At 41.5% G+C, this 14,814-nt stretch overlaps 2 protein-coding genes across 13 annotated transcripts in view; both read left to right on the top strand.

The window, feature by feature from the left end:
* CLASP1 (cytoplasmic linker associated protein 1) overlaps window positions 1–14,814 on the top strand; it is a 350,733-nt gene that overhangs the window by 157,936 nt on the left and 177,983 nt on the right. For all 12 annotated transcript variants that reach the window (XM_023742167.1, XM_023742168.1, XM_023742166.1 and 9 more), the window contains exon 8: window positions 694–761. In XM_023742167.1, the coding sequence (XP_023597935.1) occupies window positions 694–761 (68 nt within the window). The remainder of the gene's footprint in view (window positions 1–693; window positions 762–14,814) is intronic.
* Window positions 7,999–12,684, top strand: LOC111822744 (apolipoprotein C-I-like). The gene has a single exon (XM_023742169.1). It carries the CDS (start codon window positions 12,427–12,429, stop codon window positions 12,682–12,684), a length of 258 nt encoding a protein of 85 aa, XP_023597937.1. The 5' UTR covers window positions 7,999–12,426.

Genomic DNA, 14,814 nt, shown 5'->3' with positions numbered 1-14,814 from the left:
CCCCCCCCCCGCCCCCACACCTTTTCCTCTCATTTTTGGTGTCATTGGGATGGAATATTTTGACTGATAAAGGAGTTTTGCTTCAATTTAAATGCCAAGGTAAAAATGAGCCGTTAGTAAAAAATAAATGTCAAGGAGTTTTTTTTCAAGCTGAAGCCAAAACACCTGTTTCTAGAGAAATTACAGCATTTCTGAATTAACCGTAAGTCACAGAAAAGCCTTTGTATTACAGTATTAGTGCGTTTTAAAAAGCTTTATGCTGAGTAATTGCCAGTGTGTACTTAGAAAGAAATGGGAGAAATACATATTTTCACAGTATGTATCTCTTGTATAAGGCACTCAGTTGAATGTCTAAGAGCATAGACTCTGGATTCCAGCTGTCAAGGCTGGCATGTCCTCCCTGTTAACTGGATCACCAGTTACTGGGTTTTGATTTCCTTATCCTCAAAGCTCTTGTGAGGATTAAGTGAGATCTTTCAGATGAGTGCTTAGAACAGCGCTTGGCCCGTGGTGAGTACCTGGTTATCGCTGGTTATTGTCAGTGGTATTGGTATAGCTACTCTTGTTACTAAGTGTGTTTGTATCATTGAATTTTTTTTTTTTTTTGAGGAGATGACTCAACTTCACATCAGTATTTTAATATTATCATAAATGGTGATGGTTAATAGTTTTTATGTTTTTGCTTTCATATAGGTTGAATGTAATTTTTACAAAATTTGATGAAGTCCAAAAATCTGGAAACATGATACAGTCTGCAAATGGTGAGTAGAAGCAGCAAGCCAGTCGGTCCCTGGGTTACAAACATCTGACTTACGTGTGGCCCGTAGTTACAAGCCAGCCTCCATAACGGCTGTTATGTTAAAACTTCAAGGTACATACGATTGTTCGTAATAATAAACAGGTGCTACTTTGCCACATACATCAAAACCTTATTGTTATTGTTACTGTATTATTATGTTGAAGATGTTTTAGTGCATCTGGACATGTTTCTTTAATGTTTTTATGGATAGAAAGGCACACTATATACTAACAAACGTTTAGCTAACTGACGTTAGATACAGACCGTACCTAACTGTTCCGACTTACGTACAAATTCGATTTAAAGACAGACTTCGGAATGGTATTTGTTCATAAGCTGGTGACTGCCTGTAACTCTACTTCTGATTTTTCAGTTTTTTGTTAGTAAGGCTTATGCTATTTCTGAACAGCTGAATTAGATAATGTTTTTATTAAGGGTTTTTAAGTCTTAAAACATAACCTCCACTCACCCCCTTTCCTAGGTCAGAAACCATGGCGTCACCATTGACTTTCTGTCATAACCACATTGAATCCATCAGGTGATCTTGTTGGCTTCACTTTACAAACACATCCTGAGTCCAGACCTGTCGCTGTCACCGTTGCAATCCTCCTAGTGCCGCCGTCACAGCATTTCCCTGGGCTCTGGTGGTGTACTTGCTTCTCCCCTCTCCCCACACTGGAAGTCTGTTTTCATGCAGCAACCAGAGTAATCCTTTTAGAATGTAAAGCAGATTAATGTCAAACCCTTTTCACAATCTCCAGAGGCTTCCCATCGTGCGTAGATGACACTTCGGTGGCTTACCAGGCCTGTGTGATCCGGCCCAACTCCCATTCTGATGTCATCTTGTATCATTCTACCCCAGGCTCTCTCTGTTCCAGCCACATTAGCCTCCTTGCTTCTTTGAACACTCTGAAGCATCTGCTGCTTCTCATTCCTTCAGCCTGAGACACTTGTCCCCTGGGTATCATTATGGCTCTGTCCCTCGCTTTGTCCAGATCTCGGCTGAAGTATCCCTTCATTACAGAGATGATACGGAATAACACATTCCAGTCCCTCTCCGTTCCCTCGCTCTCCGTCATTTTTCTTCTTAGCATTTATCGCTACAAGTTATTTGTTTACAGACGAGCGCCCAAGACCTTTGTTTCCTTTATCCTTGGTGCCTCAGAAGGTCACTGGCATATGGTAGATAATACAATAAATATTGTTGAATAAATAAAATAATGAGTAGAACTTGAATTACAACCTGTTGTTTCCAGTTTCTGAATTCCTTTCACTATGGTTTGTGATGATATTTGAGGACAGGTGGGTAGTTCTTGTGATTCCAGAAGGGGAGAAAAAATAGGGGTGAATTGGTGTGTGACTGACAGGGCATTAGAAGGCAGTTGCCAGCAAGCACTGTTTCTAACTCTCATTACCTCATTGCATCATAGCTACTTTAAGATAGTAATCTTAGATCGTGGTATAGCCTTCAAATTTTGAATGTCTTGAGGTTATAAAAAACTTTGAGTCAACAGGATGCATGTAATTAATGTCACTGAATTGTACCTGTAAAAAATGCTAAAATAGGAAATGTTTTTATTTTTACTACAATTAGAAAAAAAGATAGTTTGATCTTTTACCCAAAGTGACTTGGTACACAGGGCAAAGCAGGTACCAGAATGCAGGACTTTAGTGTCGTACTCTGCTTTGTACCTACCATGATTTGAAGTAATCGTCCTTTTCTCTATTTCTTGGCAAGCCCCAAATCCGTAGGTCAGGCAACAAGAAGAGTAAAGGAGTTCTGGCAAAATGCCTGTAGTTTGGAGACAGAACACACCCTTTTTGCTCTTAAGACCCTCGACTGACTGGTTGAGGCCCACCCCCGTTATGGAAGGTAATTTGCTTCCCTTAAGGCCAACCACTGTGATCACCCTTAACTACTGGTAGTCCACACGAATAACTAGACTAGTGTTCGACCGGACAGCTGGGCCCTGTAGCCTAGCCAAGTTGACCCATAAAAGCAACCATCACAGCCCCGATATGAACTCTTTTCTTCAGTGTTCATCTCGTGTACCAATCTTGCCTCAGAGTTGTACTGCCCAACATTTCCTTTTGTGTTTGAGACATGCATCTCAAACCAGATTTCTGCTCTGTTTCATGCTGAAAGACAAAACACAGAACAGTTCAACGTAACCCCATCCTGGATCTTTGCTGTGCTTCCTGGGTCCTTTACCAACCCCAGCGCGTAAACTAAAGCTTAGGAGTCATCTTTGATACCTCGTCTTCCTCACGTCCCGTAAATATTGTCATTTATTCCTGTGGATTTTAACTCCTCGGCTTTTCCTGAACCTGCTCTCTTCTCCCCATCTCCAGCTGTCTCATCCAGTCTACAGTCATTCTCTGCCTGGACTGTTCAGATGACCTGGCGGAGTTTTCTCACGACCTCCATTCTTGCCCCTCCACTCTGCTCTTCTGTTTTAGAACTTTACCAAACTGAGGACTGACCTCCTTCTCTGGACGAAAACTACCCTGAGGTGACAGAGACTGGGACTCAGGAAAAGACTTGCCACTGCCCCCTTGTTTGCTTCACCCAGGACAGTGTTAGAGCACGTTCAGTTTTACCCACGCTGTCGTTCAACTTTCGACTGTGAGGTTGTCATCTCTCAGAGGCCTGAGCGGTTGAACCTCTGCTTTCTGGGTGTGGACACAGCTCATAGCCAAACTCTGTAGCTTACTTGGGTGTTTGCTTCAAAGCAAGGCGGTGTCCTGACACCCCCTCTTGTACATTCTTTAGTATGGAAAATTTCAAATACATATGAAAGTAGATAGACTAGGATAATGAACCCCCACGTGTCCATCACCCACCTTCGACAAGCATCAGCATATAGCCAATGTCTTTTTGTCTCTATCCCACATATTATATCATTTCATTTCCAAGTATTTCAGTATGTATCTCTAAAAGATAAGCACTCTTTATTTAAACATAACCATGATACATTACTGCCTTACAAATTTCTTAGTATCAAATATACAGAGTTCAAATTTCTCTAATTTTTTTGTGCCTCTGTATTACTTCCCTTGGGGCAGAAATGATGGACCATAATGACAGACATTTATAACTGATGACCTCATTTGACTCAGGTTCAAGAAATGGGCATGTCCTATTCTAAAATTTTTAGTAGAAACATTAAGATAGAAAATAAGCATCAGTTGCAGACAGATATATTCTTCAGAGGAAGTTGGCAAGCATCAACTTCCTGAAAGCTCCATACAGAAGTCATTGTCATCTGTTAAGGATAGAAGATGACAGGTACAATTTATGACTCCCATTTGTTTACCAAAAGAAAGGAAAAAAACTAACATCACCACAGTAGTGATATGGTGTGTGTGGTGCAGGCAGTGGGGGGCTTCAGTCCCCTGAAGGGAATGTTGACTAAGGGTCTTTGGGAACATCTCCATCTTAGAGCCGTATTCTATCTCCTGCCCTTATCACACGTGTTTAAAAACAAAAAAGTCCTTTTATGACTTCCGTTTATTGCTCTCAAGATAAGCACAACATTCTTCACACAGGCTGCGGCGACCAGGCTCTCTCTGGCCCTACAGCCTCCACAGCCCTGACTCTGTCTAGCCTCATCTCAGCCTCTGCCCCACCCCTGAAGCTAACCTCAGCGTCCTCGCTCCTTTTTCCCCACCGTTTACCACCTCTCCCTTTTTGATCTTGGCACAGGATATTTCTTTACTTCTCTTTCTTAGTTAACTCCTACACTTCTTTCACATGTTAACCCAGCTCAGTGCTCCTTGAACTTCTCAAATTGTGTCCAGTTTTCTGTTGGATGCTTCCAAGCATCCCCTACTCTGCTGCTTCAGAATTCACCACGGTTGTGTTTCTGTGTTTGGTGATTATTTGGCGAATGTCCATCTTCTGCATTGGACTCAGTCCCCTGAGTAGAGGGGACGGTGTGTCTATGTTTGCAAGTTCTAGGACATGTCACAGTCTGTCCTCTGCTCTTGGTCCAAGTGGGTCCTTTCTGGTTAGCTCGTTTGGCAGAAATCAAACGGTTTTCCTCTTTGTCTTGTAGTAATCGTGAGCACACATATGGACACTTTGTAACTCAGGTGGCTGGATTCTTTTTTGTCTCTACTTTTCCCATGAGGTCTTATTTAGTAACTGGATTCTGTAGTCTGGCATGTGAGATGGAGCTGAGGAAAAACTAAATAAAAATAACACAAGGGTAGAATGGCCACGTGTGTCTCACATCCAGCCTCTGGGGCCGAGGCTCTGATCAGCTGGAGGCTGTTAGGTTTGATGAGCACTCTGTTCACCGAGGTGCTTCCTAGGTTGCCCGAGAAGGTGTCTACTAAGTGACCTGTATTTCAGATTCCCACTTGTGAAAATTCAGCAGCCAGTCCTCAACCAAAGGACTCGACAAGGGGTCCGTTGAATGAGTGGTGACCGTGTTTGACAGAAGTGGTTAGAGTTGTTGATTTTGGAGTGAGGATGCCCATTTTCCCACACAGGGAAAGCGCAGACAGTGTCAGCGAGAACTTCGGAACCTCAGTGAAGGCTTCTCTGGTCGGCTTTCCCACTCTAGCCCTGCCACTTCTGAGCCACAGTTTGCTCGTCTGTAAAACGGAGCGTATCATGCAGAGATGTTGTCAGAGGGAATGAGACTGTATGTGAAACTCTTAGCACAGTGCCTGAGACATACTGGTGCTCAGAATGGTAGGTTTCTCCTCCTGCTGTACCATCTTAGGAGTATTTCCTAAATAAAGAGAGGATCACTTGGGAATAACTGTTATACTTGTGTTTTTTCAGAGCTTTAGGTATTTTGGGGTATGCACTTGAAGTTTAATGTATGTTTTCTTTAAAGTAATGCTCTTTTAAGTAAGAAATAAAAGCTCTGGATTTTGAGCTGAATTTTTTAAAAAAATGTTAATATCATAAGGGCAATGCTTTAAAAAAATAGGTTTCATCCTGGGTTGTGTTTTTTGACATAGTCAAGATTATGGTGTTCTAAGATGTTTAATTGATTTTATTTGTATAAAACCCATGGACTAAATTTTTGAAAGTGTAATAAAATTATCACTAAAACAGCAGTGAAAAAGCAGCTAAGTAGTAATTAAAAAAAAAAAATTATTGTGTTTTTGGTGAAGGTTTACATAGCAGTTTAGGTTCCCATTTAACAATTTATACACAAATTGTTCAGTGACATTGGTTACATTCTTTACAATGCATGAAAATTCTCATTATTTCCATTCTGGTGGTTTCATCTTCATTAATTTAGTTTCCCTGCCCCTTACCTTCTCATCTTTCTTTTAAAGTAATTATTGGTTGTTTAGTGTCATATAGATGATTTTTGGTGAAAGGAGCACATCACTCACGGGTGATGTTCTTTATTTTGTGAGCCGATTTGTTATTTAGCTACAAGGTGATCTCAGGGGCTAGTCCCATTCAGAGGTTAAAGAGTATCTCAGGGCAGTAGACTCAGGGAGTGCAACAGTCTCAACTAGTCCAGTAAGTCTGGATTTTTTTAAAAGAATTTTAGGTTCCATTGCACGTTTTTTACCCATTCTCTCAGGATCCATCTATTGTTGCCCTGATCAGAGTGGCTGGTAATGGTAGCTGGGCACCATCTAGTTCTTCTGGTCTCAGGGTAGATGACGTTCATGTAGACTGTTAATCCTGTCAGACTAGTTTCCTCTTTGAGTCTTTGGTTTCCTTCTTTCTCTTTTGCTCTGGATGAGTAGGGACCAGTAGTTTTATCTTGGATGACCGCTCGTAAACTTTTAAGACCCCAGGCACTACTCACCAAACTAGGATGTAGAATGTAACTTTATGTAGTATATTATGCCAATTGACAAAAATGTTCCATGAGTCTGTGGTCCTAATCCTTCAAACGCAGAAAACCAGTCCTGCTAGGTGCTTGGTTCTAAGAAGTATTTGTAATTGTGTCCCCTGTGTGCTTTATTATATATATGAATATATATGCATACACACACATACAATGCATGTACATATACATGTGCATACACTGGTATGTACACACATATATACATACCTATACACATACATGCCTACACATGTACACGTATGCCCGCAGATTTATTTTTTGGTTGTTGTTGCAGAATTATGTATGCCATAGCAGTTAGCCAAAGGTCCTTTTTTCTTGTGACATCGTTTACCTTGGTGAGACTGTGCACACTTCACCCTCATTGATGTTCCCTTTCCCATCACCAGAAAAACAAGTATCTACTATCTAGTGAGTCAGTCCCCCCCCCCCCCCCCGCCAATCCCTGGTTACCACTAATGAACATTAGTTTCTGTATATTTACCTATTCGTGTCATTTTATAAAAGTGAGAATATACAGTGTTTGTTTTTTTTGTTATTGTCTTGTTTTGGTCAACATAATGTCCTCCAGGTTCAACCATGTTGCAAGATGTTTTGGGAACTCATTTTTCTTTATCACTGAGTAGTATTCCATTGTGTATGTGTACCACATTTTGCCTATCCATTCATCTGTTGATGGGCACTTAGGTTGTTTCCGTCTTTGTGCTGTTGTGAATAATGCTGCAGAGAACATAAGTTTCCATGTGTCTGTTCATGTCACTTCTATTAGACCCCTAGGGTATATACCTAGGAGTGGAGTTGCTGGGTCATATGGCAGCTCTCCCTTTAGTTTTTTGAGGATCCTCCAGACTGTTTTCTACAATGGCTGTACCATTTTACATCCCCAACAGCAATGGGTGAGAGTTCCAATTTCCCCACATCCTTACCAACATTTGTTATTTTCTCTTTAATTTTTTTATCTGAGGTATTCTAGTAGGAGTGAAATGGTATCTTCTGAGGCTTTGATTTGCATTTCTCTGGTGGCTAATGACATTGAGCATCTGTGCACGTGCCTGTTGGCCATTTGAGTATCCTCTTTAGTGATGTGTCTGTTCATGTCCTTTGCCCAGTTTTTGATTGAGCTATTTGTCTTTTTGCTGTTAAGCTGTAGAAGTTTTCTATATATTTTAGATATTAGACCCTTATCGGTTATATTGTTCCCAAAGATTTTTCCTAGTCTGTAGGTTGTCTCTTTACTCTTTTGATAAATGTAAGTATTTAACTTTAATGAGGTCCCAGTTATCTATTTTATTTTTTGTTGCTCACGCATTCGTTGTTGTGTTTGATAATCTATCACTGAAAAAAATTAGGTTCCTGTGCTTTGCTCCTGTATTTTCTTCCAAGAACTTTTATGGTTTTACATTTAACATTTAGGTCCTTGATCCATTTTGAATTTGTTTTTGTGTATGGCTTCGGATGTGGATCTTATGTCATTTTTTTCTGCAAGTAGAAATCCAGGTTTGCCAGCACCGTTTGTGGAAGAGACTGTTCCTTCCCCATTGAATGGATTTGGCACCCTTGTTGAAGATCAGTTGACCATAGATGCTTGGATTTCTTTCTGGGTTTTCAGTTCTGCTCCATTGGTCTCTGGAGCTAAGTAGTAATTTGAAGCCGACTTTCTGTCTATAACAGAGCCTTTCATCTTTGTATGATTCCTTCTTGTTGCTGGGATACCCAAAGGCCTTTCAGCTTTGGATGGCTAGAATATAGGAGTTAAAATTATGTTGTTTTGTAGATATTTCTTTTTTTCCCCATCTCCATGTAATTAACAAGTCCCTTGAAGCAAAAATAACAGTTTTTCGTACCATGGGTTTCAAAAAGCAAATTATTTTCTATGTAAGTTTTTTAATTGTGCAGATGTGCTTGTGCTCCTGGGAGAAGTGGATTTTCAGCTTGAAAGAGCCAGTAATTACAGACTAATCAGCATCCTTTATTTGCCATGACTTAATGATCTTTAATTGGATTTGATTGAAGTGAGCCCCATGGACATTAATTCGGGTTAAAAATACACATGCTTTTGCGTTTTTAAGCAAAGTTAACATGTTTACGAGGAAAGAACGTGTCTTGTTGGTTAAATCCATGAAAATTTAATAATAAATCTGTAACTAAAGAAAAAGCCAAAATATTTATTTGCCGACAAAACTGTAAACTAGATAACAAGATAGTCAAAAAATTATTGGCCTTTATACTTTAATGAAGGAGCCCTTGTGGTTAAGCGCTTGGCTGCTAACTGAAAGGTCTGCAGTTCGAACCCCACTGGGGAGGAGACCTGGCCATCTGCTTCTGTAAAGATTTCAGCCTGGGAAACCCTGTGGGGCACTTCTTCTGTGTTCGGTAGGGTTGCTGTGAATCGGAATCAACTCAAAGGCACATAAGAAGACCACACTTGAATGTACCTGTTATATAATTTTGCTCCCAATGCATCCTGCCTTATGTTTTTATACTAAAATACATTTTTATAATTTGAAAAATGTTACTGATCTTATTTCTGAGTTACTGCAAATGAGAACTACGTGGGCAGGTGAAAACAAATAGGCCAGGCGTGAATCATTTATTAGGTAAGATCGAAACTGTCGATAGAGCAACTGGGACCAAAGAATCATTTAAAAGTCAATAGGATTCTCTTTTCTTTTATTAAGAAGCCAAGCCACTGTTCTCCATTAGTAGTCTTTAAAAATAATGACTGTGAATAAACGTATTCCCTCACCCCACCCGTGCCCTGATTTAGTAGACTGTGTTCATTACAGGATTGGGGATGCGGGTTCAGTGTCTCAGGAAGGTGTTAGAGTTACAGGTAATACACAGCAAGGCTGGCAGCTATGCTGTGCCGTGCTTTGCCAAGGACATCACCTAAGATGGCCTGGAGGAAGAGGTTGTTTTCCATACCAGCTTGGGGAGCTTAAGCTGCAGCTGACAGCTTACTTTACCTTCCATGTGCAAATAAGGCTGTTCTCTGATATTAACCTAATTCGAGGTATATAATAGGGATATTTCTCTTTCCTATTTCTTGATAGGGAAATCAGTTGGTTAAAAACATTTTTTTTTTAATGCCAGTTTTAAAGAAAGCTCTCTTAACTTGAGTAAAGATGTTCGGAGAAGGTTCAACCCCTCTTCTTAAAGATCAGTGTTATATTTAGTCTCGGCTTTTATTTTGGAATGTGGTGGGGGTTATCAGTGGTGCTGGGTCCCACTGAAGAAGTTGCGTGGGTGGAGAGTTGCCGATGCTTCGGTGGCTGTGACTAGGTATAGCTTTCAGAGCGGTGTTGTTATTTGGTGCCAAGATCACCACCGATCCTGACTCTTGGAAAAGGTAGGCTATTTAATGTATTCTGAAAAATGTTCACCATTACTGTCATTTGAGCAGGAAAATATTTAAAATACTTTTAATCACTCTGATGACTGAAAATTATGGATGAAACTTAGATGTATAATTGCTGTACGTATTATTTGTATTTAGGCAGGAAAAATTGTGAAAGCTGCAGGTATATTGTTAACAACCTCAAGGGCTGGGAGAGAGGCAGTCGGAACAGTGAGACACTTCCATCAGCCTCTATTTATTTTATGTGCTTCTAATTGTTTCCTGCTGTCCTGTGCTCATAGTATGTAGGTCATGAGAACGAATCTGATTTACAATTACAAGGCATATTGTAAATATAAGCTGTCTTGAAAGGACTCTGTTGGCTAGAAATGTCTTTAAGATTTCCCCTCGCGTTCAGAGGAAAAGCACAAATAAACCCCAGCGGTGCAAGGGTGCTGCTGCTGCCTGGAGAATCAGCATTTAACATTTTTTCCTCCCTTTTATAGATTTGCATTTCTAATGCAAATTTCTAAAATTTCTAAAATGCAAAAGTGGGAGAAAAAACCACAGAGAGGTGTTGTTTACTAAAAACCTTATTGATTAGCCTTCAGGGATGGTTTCATCTTTCCACCGAGGCTCTCCGCAGGTTTTGGCACCAAAGTAATTTTGAAAGAACTCCGTGTGCACAAGGTTTGCGTCTGAAGGAAGGGTGCAGTCGATGTAACGCGTGTGACTGCCTTGCTTTCAGATGGGATGTTTGTCCCGGCAGGCTTTTAATGATTAAATTTGTTGTCTCTGAAGGCTGTTTACAAACCTTTCAGCTGAAACAGGCAATACACAAAGTAAGGCTGTGCACACTAACAAGTGTTCATTTGCCTCCGCCTGCGGGGGGATTGGCACACTTCCAGCAAGTTTGTTCTGTGTTTATTTGATAGGGGAGTGTTTAGGTGGTTGTATCCATCTTCCTAAACTAAATTTGGTTTAGTTTGGATGAAAATGGCCATGTTGGAAGATGCTACATTTCTGCTTGTTATGTTTTAAAATTGAGAATTTAAAGTACTATACAGTACTTTTATTTCAGACATCATTACAGGATTCTGTTTGTAGGTTAAGGAGCTGTAGGTAGTCAATACGTGGGCAAGATTGTTCAATAATTCATGTTCTGAACTGACCCCTCTTCAGGTGCTTTCACTGGAGGGAGGATTGGAAAGTGCGTCACTTGTAAACAGCATTTGTCTTCAGTTGTCGCGTTTTAGTGCGGTTTTTAAACAACAGGGAAAATAATTACAGGAGTCGACTCTTTTACATTAAAGGCCACAGAGAAGGCCACTGTGGATCTGAGTTTAAAAGAAAAATCGTTCTTTTGCTTGATAATTCCTTTCACACCGCCTACCTCCTTAGTCACTGTTACCTGAAATGCATGCTAGAAGGCTTGCTAACTTTTACCCTAAGTAGCCGCAGATGTGGCAGGAAGCAAGGACTGAAAGTGAGTTCCTGTAGCGGTGGCATGTTTGAACCTCCGCCTGTGTGAAACCATGGTTAATAAAAGGAACCCGACAGCCCGCAAAGTACGGTCCCAGCGAGTCTACATACCGTCTGTGTGCGGTGTGTTCAGAGCACTTTCTCCCTCACGTTTTCCACTTCTTTTTGTTTTAGGATCCTCAGAACAACCCATCAGGAGTAGGAGGGGTTCAGGTTTTCTGTAACTGGGTTAGTGATGGGCCAGCGGGCAGAACCCGGTCCTCCTTCCAGCAGGCCATCTGGCCAAGCTAAGAAGCCATCGGTGCTACCTAGTCACGGTTGTGATAAAACCTGGAGTTTGTTTGCTGCTTTGATTCCAAAATTGTGCCGTTTTCAATAGCTACCTTAGAAAATAATTAAAAAATGAAAGCATTCGGAAAGATGATATGAAAACATGCACGAGCACTTCATAACCAGGTTTTAGTCCCTTTGAAAATGTGATGCTTTCAGTAAGAGTTTGCCAGGTGGATGGGTTGGAGGAAAAGGTCAGGAAATTATAATATAGACGTGGTGACTTTGTTTTTCAAAGCAGTTTGGTGGTGTGGATGGGAGAGTGCAAGGGAAGACGGACAGGACCTTCCTTGTGGTGCAAAGAAGCTGGGGGTTTTGTATGTGCAGCCTGTTTCCTTCTCAGAGGGTTAAATTTTAAAAATGGGTGTTGAGGAAATTGATCCAGGATGGTCAGCTTTAATTTTACCAAATACAAGAAAAAACAAGATAACCCAGATTACAGTTACAAGGCGTATTGTAAGTATAAGCTTTCTCGAAAGGAATGAGATCATCACCATTTCATAAACAAAGGGCATTAATACCAATAAAATCATAAGAAAGATTTAATTTCAGAATAAGGGGATAGTCCTTTAAATGAAATAAATTTAGCTCTATTAGAAATTCACAACCTGCAGTCTTACGTCGGATCCAGAGTCCCCTCCTGGCACGCCATGAGACTCCTCCTGTCGCTCCCGGTCCTGGTAGTGGTGGTTCTGTTGATAGTTTTAGAAGGCCCAGCCCCAGCCCAGGCGGTCCCTGACTTCTCTTGCACCTTGGAGCGCATCCCAGACAAGCTGAAGGAGTTTGGAAATACCCTGGAAGACAAGGCCAAGGCAGCCATTGACAGAATCAAACAGAGTGACATTTATGCTAAGACCCGCAGCTGGTTCAACAAAATGAAGGAGAAACTCAAAACTGCCTTCTCCTGAACACCGGGAGGGCTGTCTGCCTCTCTTCTATGGCCAGTCCCTGCTCCACACTGAAATGTCAGAGCCCCTAGGCTGAGGACTCCCGCCATGATGCCCCTTATCCCCCTACACCAATAAAGGTCTTATGGAAGGGGAAAAAAAAAAAAGAAATTCACAAGTTTTTCCTTATTTTTCTCAGTTTGTTGCAGACTGGTGTAGGTGATCCGAAAAATGTCACAGGCCTCTAATTGGCCTTTGGGACTCCTGTTGTAGGTGACGGGAGCCAGAGGCAGATTGTGAGGGGGTGAGTGCCTTCAGGGCTGGACTGAGTGGGGGCGTGGACTTGGCTGTCCCTCATACAGGTGTGAGTGCTGCCTGTGTGCACCGGAGTGACCTGGGCAGGTGACGGTGATGGTCAGGCCCAGTTTCCTCGTGTGTGGCGTGGTTGGGATGATGATAGGCTGTGCCACTGGAGGAGTAGAAGAGACGGTCTGTGTAGACAGCTTGGCACAGGGCCGGGCACATGACAGTCCTCCTGTGTGATACAGGCGTATGGCCCCTCTCGCAGCGGTAGAAGGTCTGCTAGCAGGAGGTGAAGGTTGGCCTCTGGTTTAACGTGATAAGGTCAGTCTATATGTGTAGATACAGAGAGCTCTCTTAAAACAAACAAACAAAAAAACCCCAAAACGTACAGTCAGATGTTTAATAAGATCTTTTATAAAGAAACTGCCACCCAGTGCCCAGATCCTGGTTTCTAACATTGTTTCCCAATGACAGGAATCAGCGTTTCTTGGAGAAATGGCTGGTTCTAGGCCCGGGGCAGGGAAAGTACAAGATGAGCCAGAGGTAAGGAAGTGGTCAAAGCACAAAACAAAACAGCAGTGGGGTGTGTCAGAGGGACGCAGGAGCCCCTGAAAGAGCTCCGCGGCCACAGCTGGAATACTTTGAGCAAACGATAAATAAAGTAGTATTGGACTGTAACCCAAAGTATACAATGTATGTCCACGAATCCATACTGATATAAATATATGATTGAATAAATATGTAAGTGGGGGAGGATAGACAAATCTTAATGTTGAGAAGAATTCAAGTCATTTCTCTGGATATTCCACCCTCTGGGAGGAGAGCATAACTCCTGCTCGTTAAGTGGAGCTGGCGCATGGTGACTTCCTTCCCAAGAGTACAGTGTGGGAAGGGGAGCAAATAACTCTCCAGTGGAGAGACGTGACAGATACACCTCAGTCAGGAGATGAAGGTCAACCTCAACAGTCCTGCTGATAGCATGTAACCTCAGTCTGATGTGATGAGAACTGCGGCTCACCTCTGTGGTCTTCCACAGGAAAAGCCTGTTACCTCTGTCTAATTACGACAAAACCGCAGATAAACGGAAATGGAAGGATAAGCTCTAAAATAACAAGCTCTGAAGACTGTCAACGTTTTCAAGTCTCAGAAACTGTTGTAGCTGAGAGGAGTCTGGGGAGACATGACAAGGAAATGTAAATATGATTTCCTGGATGACACTGTGGAGTGGAAGGAGGACATCAGATGGAAACCAAGGAAATCTGAATAAACTGAACAAACTGTGGTTGATAATAGTGTATCAGTAACCAGTGTCACTAAACAATTGGTGTAGACCTTGTTGATCGGGAACCTAAACTGCTGTGTAAACCTTCACCAAAAACACAACAAAATATTATTAAAAAAATAAGGCATCAATATTAATCGTAACAGTTGTACCTTACTAACGTTAAATGTTACTAATAGGGAAGACTGGGTAGAGGATGGACGGGAACTTTCTGCACTACATTTCTACTTTTCTGTAACTCTAAAACTGTTCTAAAATTAAAATTTTATTAAACATAAAATACTGCTAAGAATGGTTACCTTTTGCAAGAAGTATGGGTGTTAGGAGAGAAGCTTTTTATTGTCGTTTGGTTTCTTCTGATGGTATTTGAAGTATTTAACCACGTTCATACGTGCGTTGGAGTCCCTGGGTGGTGTAAACAGTTAATGGGCTCCACTGCTAACCAAAAGGTTTGTGTCCACCCAGAGGCACCTTGGAAGAAAGGCCTGGAGATCTACTTCTAAAAAATCGGCCATTGAAAACCTTCGGGAGCACAGTTCTACTCTGACATGCATAGGATTGCCATG

The sequence above is a fragment of the Trichechus manatus genome, unplaced genomic scaffold, assembly GCF_000243295.1.
Source record: "Trichechus manatus latirostris isolate Lorelei unplaced genomic scaffold, TriManLat1.0 scaffold00203, whole genome shotgun sequence".
Taxonomy (NCBI): domain Eukaryota; kingdom Metazoa; phylum Chordata; class Mammalia; order Sirenia; family Trichechidae; genus Trichechus; species Trichechus manatus.
This window is presented reverse-complemented; position numbering and strand designations above follow the sequence as displayed.